The following is a 21,278-nucleotide window of genomic DNA, read 5'->3' as shown; positions in this document are numbered from 1 at the left end:
ACGAATTTTGCTTCTGTTGGAGGTCAGTATATATATGTATATAGCAAAGGCTGTTCAGGGACCTCAGGGAACTGTCAATTTGATGGATTTGATGGTGATGATCATTCAATGTCTTGCCATCCTGACAGCTCCTCTGTGTCACACAAAGGAGACTTAACAGGCATGCTTTTCCTTGATATAGAAAATAGACAAGGTTCATTATAAACACAGAGTTCAATCACAATTAGTTAAACAGAAAACTAGACTTCAGTAAATTGGCTTAAAGATCTAATTTACTAATTGTATTATTGCCAAAACATCAAACAAATTTAATAGTATTGATATAAAAATCAGTCAATAGTTGTTTTTATAGTAGATTTGACACTCATTCAAATAGTGCTAAAAATAGTCAAGATGTCAAAAAAAAGATCCCACATAGTAGTTACTATGTGGGATCCCTCTATTATAGACTGTAGTTAGAACTAAAGCTGACTACACACTACAGTGAAAAACAAAAAAGCTGCAGAAGACATATGCATGATATCTTATTTTGTCAAAAGATATGATTGTGTTTCAACCACGTCAGGTTTCTGTTTCATTTACATTCATCTGCTTTTTGTGTGTTTCCCTGTATACAGAAAACTTCAAGAAGATGAAAGGCTTATGCTGGCTGTATTTTATCTTTCTTATTACTATCAACAGATCCCCTGGAGAGAAGCTAATCAAGGATGACAGCATTTCATTTAGTTCAAACAGTAGGAAATTTGTCACCCTGTGGTTAACTAAAAGTACCATCAAGTTACCAGATATCTCATCTTTCTAAGATGCCAAGAAATTGCATTTCTCTGATGCTGTGACTAATTAAAATGTTTCAACACAACTGTTGAAAATGATACTTACAGTACTGAAATCTAACAAGAAAATGTGTACAAAATCTCAGCAATGTGGAGCCTAATATTCTTGTGCCTGTGCAAGGAAAAAGCATGGATGCATGCCTTTCAGCAACATCTTAAAGTATATTTGTACTTTTTAATGCCCATATTTGAATTTACTTTGACTGATTAATATTCACTAATCACAACTTCAATGACTTTTTTGAGAAGTATTATTTAGAGGAAATTTACAAATTACTGGGGCTGCACAGTGGCCCAGTTGGTAGAGCTGTTGCTTTGCAGTTCGATTCCCGGCCCGGGGTCTTTCTGCATGGGGTTTGCATGTTCTCCCTGTGGATGCATGGGTTCTCTCCGGGTTCTCCAGCTTCCTCCCACAGTCCAAAAATATGAATGTTAGGTAAATTGGTCTCTCTAAATTCTCCCTAGATGCGTGTGTGTGTCTCTGTGTGTGTGTGCGTGTGTGTTTGGTTGGTTGTTTGTCCCGTCTGTCTCTGCGTTGCCCAACCTGTCCAGGGTGAACCCCGCCTCTCGCCCGGAACGTAGCTGGAGATAAACACCAGTAGCCCTTTTTCTGCTGCCGACCCCACTAAGGACAAGGGTGTGAGAAAATGGTTGAATGGAATTTAGAAATTACATGTAGGTATTGTTGGATATTAGAAAAACAAGAAAGCTATTTTGTGAACGTTTTCACCATTTTAAAGTTGCATTTAATATAACCTAGAATCTCTCTTGCATAAGAAGATTAAAATAGATTTTCTTACCTAAATGTTAAAAATATTTCCAAACACAATGCAAATTAAATTCATCATCATCATAACAACGTTTGCCCAGAAGTTCATCTGGCACCGGCAGCCCTCAGAGATTGTCCCCTTTAGTGGCTAAAAGCTGCTTTGGAGCCAATATGCTTGTTCAGCACAACGGCCCCATTGTCTTCAATGCCTGGTTCTCATTTCGACACGTTATAAAAATAAACTTTACTATTGCTCTTCATGCTGGTCCCAGTTTAGACCTATTAAACAGCAAAATGAGCAGCGTTTTGGGAACCTTGAGAAGGTATCACTGAAAAGTAACTGTTCTCAGCACTGCATGGTGGTTTTTGATAAGAACCATAATGGCTGTTGCTCAGGGGGTATTAGAAAGGAGTGGATGGAGGGGGGGGGGAGGAACTCACTGACAATTCCCAGGTGTTTAGCAACTGCTGCTTATAGAGAGACTAGCTGATGTACTTTGTGGAAGACTGCTTCTGCTTTTCATATTTAACATCATGTTTTGTTTTATGCTCTTCTTATTTTGTCTTTGTATCATCCCTATGTCTCGTATAGAAAATGGTTTCCAGCCCTGATCGTCAAGCACTCCTGCTGTGCTTGCTTTAGGCGTCTACTTGTTCTTACACACCTGTTAGTTTAATGGAAAACAGGCTTCAGCAGCTCTAGATGGCATGCAGAGGAGGCAGTCGTGCTGCAACAGACACAACTAAATCATGTATGGTCAGGGGGCCCAAGGACCAGGATTAGGAGCCACCAGTGTTATAGCATCTTCTGATTATTTTTCTGCTCCCATTACTTTTCTCAGTGCCTCTTCTCTTTGCTCCAATCACAGCTGTGTCAGTATTCAGATTCACTTGTTTCTTGTTCCAGTAATCACCCTCCTCAGTTTATTCTTCTAGTTTATTGTCAACTTTTTGACAGATCAAGCTTCTACACACTGTGGCCTTTTTCCAGTGGATTTCTTGTTTGTATATTTGTCCCAGTACTGTTTTGGATTTTTATTTTCTTTGCAGAATTGTGCTTTTATTTAAGTTAAATTTTTTGGAACGTTTGCATAATCTCAGTCAGTGTCCTACCTCCTACCGATGTTTGCGTCCACCATTGCACTACCTACGGGGATTTACACAATATTAATGAGAAGTTATTTAGGAATAGAAATCCCTCATATGTGTTTTATTGTGTGGTCTTTGCTGCGTGCAAACATAAAGTTATTTTTTTGTAACAAATCATCAAATCATAATACGACTGGTTAATATAACATTTCTTTAGTGGCCTTCAATAATGTGACCTCTGATGAGAATTAAAACTATTATAATAAGGGAAAGGGGAAATTGTGCATTTTTTATGTCGAACAATTCTCAATGTTAAGCAGCAGATCTGGATTATCAATGCTGAATAGTGTAAATCTGTTCTTCATTCACACACAGTGTCAGTGGTCATAAAATATGCTGTAGAAAATGGTATATCCTATATCAATGAAATTATAGACTATCCTACCAAAGAAATCCCATATTTTCAAAAATAAAGATATGTGGTGTTCCTACAAAATGTTTATTTACTGTATAATTTTTAATGTCAGGATTTGAATTCTCATACTCAGCTTTACAGTTAGCTATTCAAAGCTAAACTCTCTTTGCATTTAGTACCTTTGTAGACTAGAAACACCAAACTTACTTATTCCATATCTTAAATTAAAAAATTGTATGCACATTAATACATTTAATAACAAAATTATTAAACCATCTCAAGATTGCTGCTCTCAGCATCAGTCACTAAAAATATGAACTGATTATTTACCTGAGACAAAATGCTCAATTAGTTCATTCATTCATTTTAGTTTATGACACAAAGTGGCAACAACTGCCTCCCTGTGCTGCCTATCCTTTCTTCAATGTGCCTTTTTATTTCTTGCAGCGTTCTATTATTGCTACCCATTGTTTTCAGCACTATGCTGTGTAGTAATTACTTAATTTATTTTGGCTCTTTTTAGCATCTGCTATCATGAAAAATAATGGCAGCAGGGAAGTTGCTTATATGTAGGAGCAGCTGAGTATGGAGGAGGCACGGCTGTGCTTTTTCAGAACAGATGGTTTGATTTTGAACATTTTACTGTAAAGGAGAAACTCAGCACCCCACATGTTTAACTGTTAATTGAAAACTTCCATTCATATTAATTACAGACATAACTTGCCCTCTGTTTCTTGAGATGTTCAGTTTGATATCATCAGTTACATTGCAGAACAGAATATAAACAATATGCAAAGGTATTCACCTCAACCTCTGGAAATGTCAACCTGACAAATTTCTAATCAGAGGAAAAAGTGCACTGAATGCATTCTCTTCCATCAAACTTTTCCACCTATTTTCCAGTTAGGGCAGCACATAAATTATCTAACTCTTAACACCTTTACTGAGTCACTGTGCAGTTCAGTCTTTGTCCTCTGAAATCTCTAAGGAGGGAGCCATATTTTATAATTCCTATTTCTTATTCACATGGCTGTCAGGTATTGCTTGGTTTTGTATGCTGAGATATGTTAAGTTCTTGATTGCAGTTCTCTGAAAATTATTCTTATGATGTAAAACGATTTTTTTTCACACCAGCCAAAAATTTACCTTTGATATTTTTTCAATACAACTGAGGAAAGTGGATCAAATGTATATTTTAGACAGGGTGCAACTATTTATTTATATATAGCATAACAAATGTTACCTCTGACCATTTAATTTCAAAAGGTTTGCGTAAATAGACCAACAAAAAAAATGTGTGAAAAAGGCAGAACTTTAAGATATTTTATTGGTTATTTGAAAGCAGAATATGTATAACAGGATGTTGATTTGATGCGTATTGAGATAAACACAACATTTCCTTCAACGTCGCTCGTCCTTTCCACTTCCCCTCGTTTCCACTTGTTGCGCAGCGTGCTCCAGTCGGCCACACGATGGCACCCTCTGCCGTGCTTACGGCGGTGAACAGCCATGAAGGCTGCCCTGTGAGGGAATCCGAAGCCTCGCCGAGGTATTGCGTTTGCCGCTGTGGATCACCGCTTGGAAGGACCGAAGCCGCACATTCGCCGTCAGAGCGCTCCCGACGTCCCGGATGGAGACGGTAAGCTGTCCGCTGGTGTTCAAAACAGATGCATGTTGGGTTATTGTTGTTTGATCACATTTCGAGAGAAACAGAATCGTGCTGTGTGAAACGACTGATTGTCTACAGGCTGTACCTGACGTCTGGAAAGTTGAGAGGACGAGGAGAAATCAATGAACACACGGATGAGTCCGTGTGTTTATTTGGGAATCAGATGATTATTGGAGTTTGGCTGTTTATGCATGCAGGCAGATTTAAGAGAGAGTGAGAGGGCAGGAGAGGTGTTTCTGAGTTGGCTGAGTTGCAAATAGGCTACTTGGATTATTTTTTTAATAAGATGTGGTGCAAACACATGCATCACATAATGATACATATTTATTATGTTTAATTTGTCAGGAAGTGTTTTGATGTACTATAACACGCTTCCACTCATACACACGCAGGCAGATACACGCACCCACGCTTCGTGTTTCTGTGTGAATAGAGGAATGTGTTTCTTGGAGCTTGAAAGGCAAGTTCAGTTGCATACTTACAATAACTCTGAGACTCTTAGGAAGAATTTTCTCAATTCAAATTTCGTTTACATGGAAGTGTGGATGGTCCTCCGCACTCTCTGTGTGGCTACACTTAGGTGGGGAGTAGGGTGAGGAAGATGAAGAGTGGTACGTCTGGGGGACTCCTCAAGGTCACAGATGTTCAGATAGACGAAGACAAGGCAAAATTATTTCTGCAAGACGGATGCTGGATTCTACTTTAATTATTTTGTTGGCAGTACAGTATTTAGAAATGCCCCCACTCACTTCTTGATTTTATTTACCTTTTCTGTCAAATGCATCAGATACTACTGCACACTAAGGCTGATTCTTTAATTACCATTTTCAGAAGATTTATTTTAGCAAACAACACAAGCAAATTATGAAAAGTAAGCTTCAAACTACTAAAAATAAAAAACAAACCAATCTGCTTTAGTAATGCAGAATTATTTATTTGTTGTTTTTCCTCATTAGTTTTAATTTATTGATGAATTCCAACATTTTAACAATGCAACATACTTCAAATAGGGTTGAAACAGTGAAGCCGACATCATTTGGTCTTCAAGCAAGACCTGAGTGGAACTCCTCTTTTGCTGTCCCACACACACCCAAACATTATAGCAGAATGTCTTACCATTCCGCTGTAAAATATTTTCATTGTGTCAACTAAGAATTTTCTTTCTGCACAGATTACGCAGACCACAAATGCACTTTAACGCAGAATATCAGTTTGTTTGTTTTTTTCTGAAGAGGAGGCTGGCACAGTTTAGTTGTTTAGAAGAAAACTTAAAAAAAAAAAAAAGCCTGTGCATGTCATGTTTCTATTTTTAGAAAATAACCTATGTGATGTACACCACAAAGAGAAAGCTGCTTTTCATTCCACTTCCAGGTTACTAAAAGATGCCTCATCACTGAGCAACTGCAGATTTTATCTGAAAGCACTTTAAGGTTTTGATGTTTTGTGCACAGAGATGATCCCTTTAATCATTCTGCACTCCTGGGTCTGCCTCAGATGCCAAACCCCGGAACGACCCGCTGCCTTCCGTTCAGATTCAGAGTTTAGGCTGCAGGCCACAGCAGGAAGCTCAATGAATAATAAATGGTTCTGAGATTATGAGTGAATGTTAGTTGGGTAGGTGTGAGAGTTTATGTGCAACACCAACCAGAAAATATTCTTTCTGTCATGGAAATCATCTTGGTGAGAAAAAAATTAAACAAAGCCTAATGACAAACCTTCTCTCTTCCAGTTTTTTATGTTGGAGTTGCAGAACCACCAACAGTGAAAAAGAAAACAACATTGACATACATATTTGTCATCCTTTAAATAAATATAAAAAATAATTCAGTTTTGGATGTAATCTGTTGTCTCTTTCCACCTTTCAAACAACATAGTTAATATCAATATAGATTTTTGTAAGTTCAGTCTTGCTTCTTTCTGACATTTTTGTTAGTCTGAATTAGGACAGTAGGGCAGATTTACAGTTTTGTTTGCCTATTGACTGCAGTGTTTAACAGTTTTTTTATAGCCATTTTATGATCTTGTATTGACACATGTAAGGTTTCTACACAGATAGCACTTTATTGATACCTGTGTGTAAGCTGTGCTTACAGAGCAGGTATTACACTGGATGTTTTTAGATCTCCTGCTATTAGTCACTCATGCCCTCTTTCCCCTGTAGTCTGGAGCAGAGTGATCATCATCCAATTGGTAGTTTAACCTCAAGCACAGCCATTTGTCAAAGTGTCTGTGGCTGAGACCATAAATTCAAATGAAGGCTCAAATTTGCTCATCTGCTTAGTTAGTGTTCAGAAAAAAAAAGTTGTGCACATGAGAAAAACACAATCTGTATATGTTGAAGATTATGAGAAATATTTTATAGCACTGCATCATCAGGGGTCTAACATGCCGGTCCTCAAAGTCCGGTGTCCTGCAGCTTTTAGACGTGTCTCTGCTTCAAAACACCTGAGTGGAATAGTCAGGTCATTAGCAGGACTCTGGAGAACGTCACTGCACACTAAGAAGTTAATTAAGACACTTCATTCAGGTCTGTTGACCTGTCCAGGGTGTACCCCACCTCTTGCCTGAAACTTTTGCTGGAGATGGGCACCAGCACCCCTCCTGACCCCACCAGGGACAAGGATGTACAGAAAATGGATGGATGGATTCAGGTCTGTTTGACCAGGAACACATCTAAATGGTGAAGGACTCTGATCCATGGGGACTTGAGTTGAAGACCTCTGTTGTATATGAATGTGAAACATTAAACATACAGAACTGTGTGGCATTAAGCTATGTTGATTAAATCAACCCATCGCTGTTTGCTCTCAAGGAAGGAGAGATATTTGCTCCTCTGCCCTGCCTTCTGTTTTCTCTCCTTGTCTCTTCATGTTTCTCATCCTGTCAATCTTTCCATCTTTGGCCTTTTACAGTAGCTATTTTCTGCAGCTCCTGTCACCATGTACTTCATCGTCTTTGCTCTGCAGCTGCATAAAACCAAAGAATTAATTATGGAGAACTTCCCCTCTTTCAAGCACACACACACATTAATACAATAGTCCCTGTTGAATTGCTAAGCCTTGAGGGTCTATCTTTCTAGGCAGAACTCTTTTTCTCTGCAGGAGTGTGGGCCTGTTTCCAAGGACCTCTTTTGGGGTTCTCTTGTTTGAGACTTTTCCATCTTACTTATTTATGATGTTCAAGCAATGTTTTATGTAACAAACTGGCCCAGGTACAGAACAACTAAGTGCCTATTCAGATTTGAATCACATTATTATTATCCGCATTAACAGCAGTATCAGCCGATGTTAGTTATTTTGGGCATGAGCCAGTAATAGTGATGAAGGAAAAGATTGGGGTGTATTTAACTGGAGCAGAGAAGCAATGTCACCACAAAACTGACACACAGGATGCATCCTCCTCCATCTTGCAGACACACAATATATTTTTGGGCATTTAAAATCAAATGTGGAAAACTGGAATGCATTCATTTTCTTCACTTCTGTCGTCACTTCTGTCACTTCGCTCTTTTAAAAAGTACTTGTGTGAGTTTTTGTGAGTGTGATGTTCTGCAGACTGAGCAGGTGCAGAAAGACACAGAAAGACGGGGCCCACTGAGCAGAAAGGGAGAGGGGTGAAGGGGAACTGGTGACGGAAGGAAGGAGGGGTCTGTCTTCATAGGTCGTACAAAAGAGTCAGTGTTTTCTCTCTCAGTGTGCTCAGAAAAAGCCAGAAGTGGTGACGGTGGGTGCAGATAAAAAAAAAGAAAGGGGCCCTTTGGTCAAATTGTCCTCACATAGCCTGTAATTTTTTCAGTGGCCCCCACAGGCGCTCAGCCCCTGTCAACCCTCATCCAGCGGCTCACTCACAGCTTGTCTGCGGTGTCCAGGTTTCTGCTACAGGTTCCCTTAAATCCACTGGATGATTTTAGGATGCCAGAGGAGCGAGAGGGAAAACAACCAAGAAGCAATGATAGACAATTGTCAAAAATACCATACATTATAAAGGATTGTATTTTGTATTATGCAGCTCTATTACAACAATGACATTTTAAGAAACATCTTTCTTTCTGGAATCTAAATCAACTTCTTTAATGCAAAACATTTGATGGATTTACCCCTTCAGGAAATGAATCCATTTAAAGTTATACCCTCCAGAGTGATGAAAAGTTATTCTCTGTGTATGTGCGTGGTTGTGTGTATGTTTAAAGCAGGGGTGCCCAAAGCTTTTGAGACCAAGATCTACTTTTTCTCTCACCAGCCGGCTGATAACTACCACATCGACAAGAAGTTATAAATATTGTTAATGAAACTCTATCTACTCATTTTATATAAAAAAATATCCATCAGTTATAGCAGAAATATCAAAGTGATAGAAAACCTAACGCAGTTTCTTCCTTAGTGACATTCTGACACTGGGAGGAGGTTACTGGTATCTCATAGTCAGGAACTGGTTACACACCTGAGGCCAGAAGGTGTCAGTCAGTTATGGCAGATCTGAACTTTGGTTTGTTGACCTCAGTAGGATAAATTTCAGACTGATTGGAGGAACCACAGAGCTACATCTTGTGAGGTTGGGATATTTTTCCTCCAACAGGTTCCAGAGGAATCACCTCAAACCAGATGTTGGACTGGAATTTATTTCAGTGTCATTTGTGAATGTTGGCTCCTTATTTTCAGCAGTGGAGTTGTGGAGGTTGAAAAAGCTTATCATTTTGGAGAACATCAATATTTCCACTAAATAAGAGACAAAAATAAATAGCATGTTTGATAGAGGAAAAGCCTCTCAGACTCTGTGCTCAAAGCAAGATGTCAGAGAGCACCGAACAATTTGTTTTTGTGAATAATAGACAATTAATTTTATTTCACATAATTATCGCAGCAGTAGCCACTTGTTTGTTACTTAATTAAATATATTCGTCCTATTTGATGTTTGTTGTGAATGCCTTATACTCGCAGACAAACGAGGTAATTAGACCAAGTTTGTCGTTTATTGAACATTCAGAAACTACAGTGGCTGTGATGAGCCACAACAAGGGTAAACAAAGGTAAAATAACCCAAAACAGGTGAAAACTCAAACCACTGCTACCTTTTTACTCTCTCTTTGTCGCTTAAGCACACCCATTGCCGTGGCAACTGGTTCTAGAGAAACGGGTCGCTTTGCTGATACTGGCTCTAGAGAAACGGGTCGCTTTGCTGATACTGGTTCTAGAGAAACGGGTCGCTTTGCTGATACTGGCTCTAGAGAAACGGGTCGCTTTGCTGATACTGGTTCTGCTGCCTCCTGCCTCTCCAACACGTTGGGCCGTTCAGATTTGCCAGTAGAAAGTAATGTTGTGTTGAAGGCGCTTTGTTGTTTCCCCCCCGGTTCCTATACCTATGATTATATGTTTTCCACCAACCAACTTTACACATGCGGTGAAAAACATATCTGTTATATAAGTATAAGTAAGATACTCATGTATTTGTTTTTTTTTCTGAATCTTGCCATGTGCTCTAATGTCCTCTTTTTATTTAATTTGTTAGGAACTGTGCAGGACTCACTTTAATCCAGAAAAGGAATTAGACCAGAGTCTCTAGTTTATTAGTCACTCTTTAGCTAATTTTTTAGAAACGGTAGAGTAGAGTACTATTTAGACCAACATTACATTCATTTTTAGAGTATTATGCAGAGACTCCTATTATTGCAACCAAGAAAAGGAATTAGAACAAACTTAGAATCCAGAAAAACAACCATTATTCTTCCAAACCAGTTATTTATACTTATCTACCAACCCTGAATAGGAGTATCTAGTTTATTTACTTTAGATCAACATTAGATTATTTTTCTTCTTTTGTTCTTTCCTTTGATTTGTTATTTTGTTTATATTTCCATTTAATTCCTTTTTGTTTTGTAGGTTTCAGCTTCTGTCCCCACGGTAACAGACATCTACAGAAAAAGGGGGCTGTGATTGTATAGTGGTAAATTCATATCATTAATCCACATAGCTAATCTCATCTTCAACACAAATAACAATGACTATATACTTTAGAACAGAAAATAAAATTATACATGTAATATTCAAACACTAACAGAGATAAAAACTGAAACATTACTTTGTATCAAAAATTAAAACATACTTTAAGAAGAGAAAAAAAAAAACAAGTTGGTGGTTATCGCCAGTCTAGCAGATTCTGCCCTCTATACATAAATAAAATACAATAAATAACCCTCAACAAACTAGAAAGCAATAACAGTTAGAAGCAGTTAACATTTGTACAATTAAACAAGCTAAAATTAGCTAAATTAACAATAACATTTAAAAATATGCACTTAAGACACACTGTGCACTATCACATTTGTCCAAAAATATATTGTAAAATATAATATTTGTAAAGAAAACACAGAGCTTATTCTAATACACTCCACAGTAACAGACAGCAACAGAAAAAGGGCTGTGAGTTTCTGGTTACTATGGTAACCACCAACCGTCAAAAGCACCACAACAGAACTTAAAACACCAATGAATGTCTAAAGGGTACATTCCTAAGCTTGTTGAGCCGTAACTGGGTGATTAATAGTAACTTGCTGATTGTTTAAGAACTGAAATTCCTCAGACCCACTTTTTTTTCCCTCGCTATGTGTACAGACACACACACGCAAACACCCCCCTACACACACACACACACACACACACGCACACACACCGGTGCTCAGTTACTCAGGTGCTCTGTGACATATTGAGAGCACAGGCTCACACTGTACATAAAAAGGCACTGTATCATGCTCTTTGTGATTGTGTACAGTATTCAGGGGAACTAATGGAAACAATATTTGCCAGCATTCTGCAAATTGGATCCAGAATTCAGGACACTGAAACACTATCCATCTCTGACTTTCCCTTGCCTCTGTCCCCAGTCTGCTATCTTTCTTGTAGTCTGCATATCTCCGTGCGAGTTTTGTTTCTTCCTCCTATTGAATTTTTTTTCCTTCTTTTTTGCCTTGTCCTGTTGCCTCTCTGGCCCACTACAATTTTATCTGGTAGCTATGTACTAAAATGACTTTCTATTACCTGCATTCTTGTATTTGGGGTCATGGGTGTCAAAAGTTGCACCTTACCTTTACTGAATGCTCAGTTACAAGACTAAAACAGCGATATCTATCAGCTTTCTACCAGAATCTAATAGTCCAATTACTGAGGTATGCATTGTTTGGGTATAGAGGAAGAAGCCAGAGAGAACAAGGGAAACAAAATATTAATAAACTGATTCAGAGAAAAGAAAGGAACTATTGTAAGTTGATTAAAAATTGCTGATAAACTTGTGCTGCATGAGCAAAAAACTTCAGAAAGGGTTTAAACCTACACTTTAAAGACCATGGGTTCCTAATTGTTCACAACAGTCTGTAAGTATAAGATGGGATGGAAAAAAAGAATAATTGTATGGATGTTATTAATGTTGTAGAGAAATGGACATCAGAAACATTTTATAGAATATTGTACTAGTATAACTAGTATTCCATTGGTGGAGAATGAGAAAAAAAATGCATGAGGAAAATAAAAGGATTCATTATGGTTTTAATTCTTAAGCTCCTTCCACAGAAAGGTCTCTGATCGCATAAATGTATTGCTCCTTTGTTGGCATGCCTGTGGGTTAAAGATAAATCTCTTTGCTCTATAGTTGCTTAGTTTATTTTTTAGATTCTGTGGTCCAGGCTAGGACCAGTAAAGAATCCTGTTGTTGTGTCCTGGCATAGTCTTCATGGCCGGCGCTGGCTTGGCAGCAGAGATAAGTCTCCCCAATGATCTGCTTTGTGTTTTCCTTTGGTCTGGCTCAGGCCCACTTCTGTGTGGCTCACAGGGAAACTGTGTGAGGATTAGATTGTGTCCGATTGAAGAGGGAAGCTCATACTGGAAGCACAGAGTGACACAGATACATTTATTTAGCCTCACATCCAAGAAGGAGAGGAAACAAAAGATCCCAGTTTAACTGGTGTGGGAGTGTTCGCTCTTTTAGAAGTGGTGTTGCTTTTAGAGTTAATGTTTTAATGTTTTATTAAAGCTGACAAGGCAAGCGACCGTCACACGTAAATGGTTAACGTGTTACTTTCCAATCCCACAACTTTACCTTTCTTCACATCACACAGTAAAGGCATGTAGTTTAAATCTTTGAACTATAGAATCATAGCAATAGTAATTATTGCAAAAATATGTTTTACACTATGTCTTACCAAAATATGAATATTTTTGAGATGGATAGAAATTCCTTTGTGTGCATTTTGGAAGCTAAGCACCATTTGGTTGCAGATATGTGACAGATTACCAAAGGCTTTAGATCAAGTCATCATATATTAATCATGTTCTTGCAAAGATTGGGCAGTTTCTAAAAGAATAACCTTGGATTTAAAGCAGGTAAGCTGGGGGGAAAAAGACAGTATTGTGTTTCCACTGAGCAAATGATTCCCACATCCTCTACCAACTGCAGAGGATGTGGGAAAGCTGTAGTCTGGTGTTATTCTGTGCATATCTGCTTTTTCTTTCTTATTGTACTAAGACTTATTGAAAATTCTTGGACTCACTTTTTCCTTTTTAGGCTGTTTTACCTTTATATGACGTTTTTTTGTGGTGGTGTTGTGTAATGGACCTGAAGGCTACCACACAGTTCTGCCATCTGTGTCTATACTTAAAAAATAGAGCATTGTGTCCTCAGATTTGACGTGTTAGAAGCAGGAAAATTGGACAAAGATTTCAGTGGATTTGACGTGGCTTGATAGGGAGGTCAGAGAAACTCCCAAACGTGCTTCTTGTGAACTATTAAGTGCTCAGCGTCTATTAAAAGACAGGAACAGTGGTGAACTGGTGACAGAATTATGAAACAGTGAAAACTGTGGATTAAACAGTTATCGACTGATACGAAATATATATATGGAGATATGTTTTCAGCCACGTCATCCAGCACTACTATAATGATAAACACCAATTAAAGGATCACAGACTGTGGGGTCTGGATTGCTTGCTAGATTGCAGGTTTATCGTCTGACTGCTATGGCATTATTTTTGATGCCACTACCAACATTTAGTTAGGCTGTTTCCAAACTCTACTGAATTTTGTAGAAGTTCTCACTTTCCAGCTGCATTCCCATCTGTCTCTGAGTTCTGTTCAGTGACGGAAAAGAGCCGCCCAAACAGCTGTCCTTCTCTACTCCTGACAGAAAAACTAATCGGCTCTGCTGCCCTAACATCTGGTAGTTTGCTATCAAGTGTACCTTCCATCATGCTTAAGTGGGACTTTTCAAACACATTCAGAGGATTCTGCCTTCTAGTTTGGCTTTATTCTGTGCTGCATGTCTTGTGTTTGATTTTTTTTTTCTTTCTTGTTTTGTTTCTCTCTTCTTTCCCTTTCAGGACTTTGCGCTATCAGGACTCCTTTCTCCAGAATATGGCTGTCATCCACACTAACAGACTTCACACTGAGCCAGAAAAGCTTGGCCCAAACTGGTCCAGTCACATCCAGCCTACCTGATCCTGAACTCACAGATGTGGACCTAGGTGCTACTGTTAAAATGCAAATAACTCTGGTTGACATTTCATATCTTTCTTCAAAAAGTCAAACAGAAAAGGTATTTCTTTAGTTCAGGATTTTCTCCACACTGTTATGTTTTATTCATTCTCCAGAACTTGATTGTAAAGTCCTGAGTATAGCTGGTCTCAGCGGACCGCTCCTTCAGGGTCAGAATGCACCAGCTGTTTAGTCGGGTCCTCAGCCAGAGGGACCTGTCCAGAGCAGGAGACCTGTTCTCTCTAGAGGACACGGAGATCGAAGACGGCCTGTCTGAAGCTCTGGATCAGATCAAGGACATCTCCTGTTCACCAGTCAGTAAGCATGTTTAAACAGGCAAAACCAATACATAGTCCTTTGAGAGTTATGTAAATACTTACATAGCAAATGCCACTTTAATGAATTATTTATTTTGTCATGTATTATTAATATTCTTAATTTTGCTGCCTGCTTCTTTCTGCCGGCCGTCAGGACTATTTGACCAACGACAATGATCAGGCCGTGGTCGAGATTTGCATCACACGCATCACCACGGCCATCCGAGAGACCAGCTCCATCGAGCGACACAGCACGGCCCTGGTGGGCCTGTGGGAGTCTTGTCTTGAACATAACCTGACTCCTCAAGGGGAAAGCACAGAAGACACGCCGCACGCAAAGATAGCCTCTGACATCACCAGCTGCATCCTGCAGGTATATACAGACACTGGGGGGTTTGATGACCTGGAACTCTTAAAGGACATAACTTTGCACATACCTGTCATCAGATGGAAATTTATGCCTGTGGTGTTAAATGAGGTTGACATTTGGAATCTTCTTAAAAAATGTGGTTTCTACAGACTAAGATGTTCACCTATTTGTCACTTATCAAGTGATACATAAAAACTGGTACAGCTTAAAGCTTCATCAGATTAGTAAACAGTCATTTAATTTTAAGTCTAGCCCTTACATTAAAAATAAAAATAGCAGGTCAGGGGTACAGTTGTGTAAAAGTGTAAAGCTGGGTAAGGTTGAAAAGCAAAACATGGCTGAACATCAACTGAGAGAAAGAAGAAGAAAGTGGCACAACTGCCAACCTACGTAGACATGGACATCGACCTAAACTGAGAAGGCCAGCAAACAGCATTATTCAGGGAAGCTATTCAACTGGCAACACATTAAAAAAAATATACAAATAAGAATGAAACCAGTAAAATAATGCAACGATGCCACAGCTTACTATGAACTGTGAATGTTGAGAAACCATAAACATAAAATCCCTATAAGATGGATTGAAGTTTCTGGTTGTAAGAAGCCCAAACATAAAAAAAATTAAATCATTAAAAAAAACATGGACTATATTAATTTTTTATATCAATTATTCATTTTTGCAAGGCACTCTATTGTAATTAAAATAATTGAAATGCTAAGAAAATTTCTAGATTTTATTACACATAGGAACTTAACTTTAACTTAAGCAAGTTAAAAAATGTATTCAATACACCTAGTGTATTACTGTAGTATAATAGTAATACACTCTTATATCAGTAAGAGTGTATTACTGCAGTAATACCTCTACATTACACTGAGGTAATCTTGACATCAGCTACAATCAACCTTTTTTTGCAACAGTATGACATTTTAAAGCCTTTTCTCTGAGTGATGTATTGATATCAATTAGTGCATTATTAATTCAAACAAGAGTACTGCTGACAGCCATTGTTAATCAGTTCATTTAACAATGTGCTATTTTCTGGAGAAACCGAAACTGAGACCTGGCTAAAGTAAAGGCATCAAGCCATTTGGGTGTTTTTCTGTTACAAAGTTTATCACTAAGGTCATTTGTGAATGGATTACATATCCTTTGAATTGAATGTCACAGCCTGTAAAGTAAGGGTCAAATCTCTGGTCTGCAATCTTTGCACACAGTTTCGCTGTGCAGAACCAAATGCTTGTGATCCTTGCACATGTGCAAATAACATTCATTTCCTCAGAGTGAGACGGCGTGTGTATGTGTGTGTTCAGTGTTGTCTCTCATATACCTGCATATAACAACTACTTTTGAAACAATTTCCCTGACGAAGAAAAGGGTCTGTGATGATTTCATATGACCTGTAAGTTCAGCTTGAACAGAACCATAAATAAAAGTGGTGTTAAAATACGTACGAGTGTCACATAGACCACTATTTACCATTTAAGATGTGTGAAATTATTGCTAACCCAAAGCATTTCTATAGAATGAGAGATATGTGTAACATGAGCATTTCTTTTAGTAATTTTGTACTTTCTTCACTTTTGGAGTTGATCAAAGTGTCTAGGAATGTTGTATTAATAACGCATGACTTCCTGTCTCCCAAGGATAAAAATAGGACTTGGCACAGGGGTTGTTTGTCTAAACTGCTCTTCAATATAGAAAAAACAAGAGAACTTGTGAATAAAGCAAAACAGGTGTATGTTTAATGTAATGTATCAAGAATAGATCTTGCCACTTTTTACATTCAAGACAATAATAAAGAGTTTAAAGCAGTTGGAGTTATGACAAACAAGACTGGAGCAGGACTGGAGCAGACAGAGAGGTGGATGCTATGGGAGGTTAAAAATAATCTTTAAAGCTCCCTGTTAAAGAACTATGAAAACAGTGACATCTAGGTCACCAAGTTGCCCTTAAAAACCAATTTATTTTAAGGCTTTTTGCACATCTTTATCAGGGGTGCCAAAGCCTGTGGAGGTGCTGTGCATGATAAATTTAACTTGCCCTTGCCCAGTTTTTATGTTTTCCCATTGCTGTTTTTTGGATCCTATAACTATTGAAAATTTGATTGGAAGAAAAGTGTGTTATTGGAAAAGGTTTGTACACAAAAATTATTTAAAAGGTCGATGGAATCTTCAAATGACAGAAACGTTGCTTGATTTTAATACAAAGGGTACAAAAATTCTATTAATTGATGGAGAATTTCTCATCTCGGATTTCCCAAGCTAAAAGGTTTAGACATAGACAAACTCTGTCCTCTGCCTTTTCCACCCCCCTGTCCTTGTTCCTTCAGGAATGGGAATGTGTTAATACCATCCTAATGAGTCCAACTCTTCAGAAAAAGCCCATTCGCATGCTCACACAGACAGAGGTGAGACTAAAGTTTCTGACAGCTCTGTCTGATTTTCATGTCCCAGTTACAATAGCTACCACAGGAGACTGTGCGTCTCTCTTCTTTACCTTTTAAAAACCGTCCTCCTTCATTCCGAGCCTCCCTGATCTCCGATATCTTTGATTCTCTCTTTACCTTGCTGTCATTTTGAATTTACACCAACACACTTGTCTTACCCTTCCTCTGAAACTGCCACAAGGAGCAGGAGAGATGTAGGCAGTGATTTCTTGGAGGAAGAGGTTTATTGGCTTGCTGGTTGTAAAGAAACTGTACACAGGCAAGTGTAAACATGAACAGAGATTTCTGTCTTATAATGAACATTCACCACACAGACTCTTGTCTTGAAATATCTTAATCTTGATATTTAAATTTAGCCCTCAATTTAGCCCTGTACGTCTATTCTCAAAGAAAATGAGCCTGAAGATTCTGCAGACTTGAACACATTGCTGCTGTCTTTACTTTCACAATAACTACACACAAAAATATACAATAAAAAAATAATAACTTGAGAGCATTAAATTATAATTAATTTTGAAAACTTGTCATATTTTGATGTGGACTGATAATTTGACTGAGTTCATATCACCTTCTTGTATTTTGGTAACCCGGTATCTGCACTGCCATCATGTGGCAGAAGGGAGTCGTAAAGCAGACAAAACATACTCTTTAAAAATACTTAAAGCATTGGCATCAAAGAAAGTAATTTTTGGGGTAACAAATTCTAATTTCATGTAACAGTAGTGAGGACAGTGTTTTAATTTCTATTTATTTAGGTTGTACGGATACATTTGGAATCACTCTGTCCATTAGAGGGTGCTAATGCATCTCAAATAAAATTTCTCCTTTCCCCACTTAGTCTTCAGAATATATCTTTCAGCTCCTACAGTATGTTTATGCTTGACGTCATATTGAATTACAGTAAACTCTGACAAAATAACACATCAATACATCTAATGTATGTCGCTTACAGATATCATTTACCGACCATTTTTGTCGATAAAGTTTTTCTTAAAGAAAAAGATATAGGTGCTAATGGATAGATGAAGTAGGCAGACCAGTGTGTGACGAGCCTATGCCTGCTAGTCACCAATTTTTTCTAAGCTAACACAAGTGCATAGTCTCCTTAATTTGCCACTGCCAGCTATTCAGTTAGCAGTACCGATATGGCCTCCTGCAACAAGGACGTAACTGCCACTCGGTGAGCAATAGTCTTAATTTTAGCCTTAATACAATGGCATGGTTTGGATGTTGATGCAATGTCTATTCTAGTGAGGTGATCAGAAGTTGGCAAGACTCTCCAAACAAGGGGTTTTCTGATCTGGGAAGCGTCTGGTTTCAGCAGGAAGAAATCCCACAGCAAGTGCTCCTTTTAACGCTTCAACATGTTGTCAACTCCTGAAAAGCACAAAGCATTGAGTACTAATAAACATGAACAAGCTAAAGGGGTGTGAGTACTTTTGTAAGGCACTGTATTTTAAGAAAGGAAGGAAATACATCATTTATTCTTTCCTTAGGCACATGATCTGAACTTCTTTTCTTTCTTTGTCTTCTCAGAACTACAGCTGCCCCTCAGTCATGGCGCTGGCTGTTCCAGTGGCGATGCGATTCCTGCAGAGAGGGAACCGAGAACTGAGCAGGAACATGTCCAGCTATCTCTCTCTGGCTGCTATAGCAAAAGCTGACTTGCTGGCTGAACATACAGAGGCCATAACCGTCAGTGTCCTGGGAGGTACAGTCTACACACTTATAGTCATGCAACTAAAAGCGTATTAATGCTTTTTTGTGATTTCCTTTGCTCTTGAAATAAACAGATCATTTTAGTCCCACGTTAGTTTCCACATTTTTAATCAAAAATAATGACACTAAAAGCCTACCATAGTGTAAGTTCAATAACTCTTTATCAGCATAATTTTTGTAATTGTGCTTGTTTAGATGAGATGATGATTCTCAACTTTGGGGGGATGGTTTGTAGAAGTTGTACTCATGAGTTCTCAGTATGAGCATTTTCAATATAAGTGAAACAATCAGGTCAGATGTTTACTCTGGTGGAACAGGGAGTGATTGTTGCAATCAGAAGGTGCTGTAATCAAACCATTTAGGAAAACAATGGTAATAAGTTGCAGCTGTCACTTATCGTTGAACATAAAAAGTCCTTCTTTTTAGTCCATAAGAACTTATTTGTTGCATAAACAGGTGGTTTATGCAACCATCTGTGCATAAACCTTCACAGATGGTTTATTTGTTGTTTTTTTAATATCTGATCGTAACGTATCTGAGAAGATGGATAGAGATTTTAATTATGGAGTTTGGAGTTGAACCTCCTCAGACAGATTAAAACAGAATCTGAGCAGTTTAAACATTGAATTCCCGATTCCTCTTCTCTGCTCATGGACCCATCTACTTTACTATGGCCATTTCTGCCTCATGTTGACGTTTGTGTTTTACAAGCCGGCTGTGCAACTGAGTTCTGAAACTTCAGCATAAACACTGGGGTGAGGTAGATGATGGCTTAGTTATATGAGCTAGCAGGATGGGCAGACCGCACACATATGTATTTAATACTGAGGTCAGTGAAGGCCTGTGTAGTCATATACACATTGTCCTATTTAATGCATTCCTTTAGAAATGGTTTGACTCAATTCTAACATATGTTTTGACATATTTACATTATGTTTTGGTCAGTTTAGTATATACTCAGTTCTATAAGAAATTGTGTCTGTGTGTTTGTGTATTCCCAACCCAGAGAGAACTTACTGCAGGATGCAGTTTGAGGGTTTTATAGCTACAGCAGGATGTCTCACTCACACATGCTCGTTTACAAAAGTTTAACTCAGTTTAGCTCCATGGGGGCTAAGTGTCAAGCTGTTCCTTTAAATGTTAAACTTAAATGTGATCTTAAGTTAACTGTGTGGTTTGGAATGCAGCTGTAGACTCAATGCAGGTTGGTTGTAGATATATTATTATGAACCAATACTAACTAACAACTGGTGACTTTTCCTTTTTTTTTTTACATATGTCCTGCCTGGCAGGGTGGCACTCAGATAACAAGCGCCAAGGTGCTTGGATTTATTTCAGATGTAACGGACAAAGAGACAGAAAAAAGGAGAGATGTGTGAAGAGAGAAAGAAGGATAAATAAAACACATGACAACCTGGAAGCTTGTTTTTATACCTGCAGAAAGAGAGAGAGAAAAAGAAAGATCAGAACTGAGAAACAATAGTGACAATCAAAGTATGCATATGTAATAATAATATCTTCAATATCGATGAAAAGTAGATGTTACAAGTTTACAAGTTAATACTAGATGCATTTAGTGTAAACCGTGACCCAACATACCCAACATAGTGTTCTTGACAAAATACCTGAATCTAAACACCTGTGTGTGTGGGAGCATGCTTGCATATATAAGGTTTCTCCATAAGAATGTTCAATTGGGGGGTTTGGGAAGCCAAAACAGATCTACCCCCTAGAACTTGAGGCAGACATGAAGTAGACCACAGACCCCATCCAGAAATGGGCTGAAAAAAGGTCGCAGGGTCCAAACAAGCCAGCCAGCCAACCAGAACAGCCCGAGGATGAAACAATCCCAACCCCCGAGTGAGCTCTAATCTCAACACTATGAACCTCACACCCCCACAAGCCCATAACAGTCTGGTAAAAAATGATAATGGAAAAAAAAAATACTATAACCATTTTAAAAGGACTGTGATGCCTCAGACAAAATACACAAATACAGAACCATTTACTCTTTCTCCACTTTGCTTGTGGATGCTTCACTGCCTCAAGAAATGGTTACAGTACCAAGTACTGTCAAAGTGTAGCAGTAGCAAAGTAGAGTCAAATAAAATATTTTTTTAGTTTTATATTT

At 38.3% G+C, this 21,278-nt stretch overlaps 1 protein-coding gene across 4 annotated transcripts in view; it reads left to right on the top strand.

The window, feature by feature from the left end:
* Window positions 1–4,523: 4,523 nt before the first annotated feature.
* Window positions 4,524–21,278, top strand: part of veph1 (ventricular zone expressed PH domain-containing 1) — a 63,806-nt gene continuing 47,051 nt past the window's right edge. Inside the window, exons 1-5 of one of the 4 annotated variants that reach the window (XM_044118434.1) lie at window positions 4,526–4,745; window positions 14,138–14,281; window positions 14,408–14,605; window positions 14,763–14,981; window positions 18,965–19,139. In XM_044118434.1, the coding sequence (XP_043974369.1) occupies window positions 14,468–14,605; window positions 14,763–14,981; window positions 18,965–19,139 (532 nt within the window). In that variant the 5' untranslated portion in view covers window positions 4,526–4,745; window positions 14,138–14,281; window positions 14,408–14,467. Of the gene's footprint in view, window positions 4,746–14,137; window positions 14,610–14,762; window positions 14,982–18,964; window positions 19,140–21,278 lie in introns of those variants that run through there. The other 3 variants (XM_044118436.1, XM_044118433.1, XM_044118435.1) reach the window with 3 other exon arrangements.

This window comes from Gambusia affinis, linkage group LG06 (assembly GCF_019740435.1).
Source record: "Gambusia affinis linkage group LG06, SWU_Gaff_1.0, whole genome shotgun sequence".
Classification (NCBI taxonomy): domain Eukaryota; kingdom Metazoa; phylum Chordata; class Actinopteri; order Cyprinodontiformes; family Poeciliidae; genus Gambusia; species Gambusia affinis.
The sequence above is the reverse complement of the archived record's forward strand: the minus strand, read 5'-3'. Positions and strand labels throughout refer to the sequence as shown.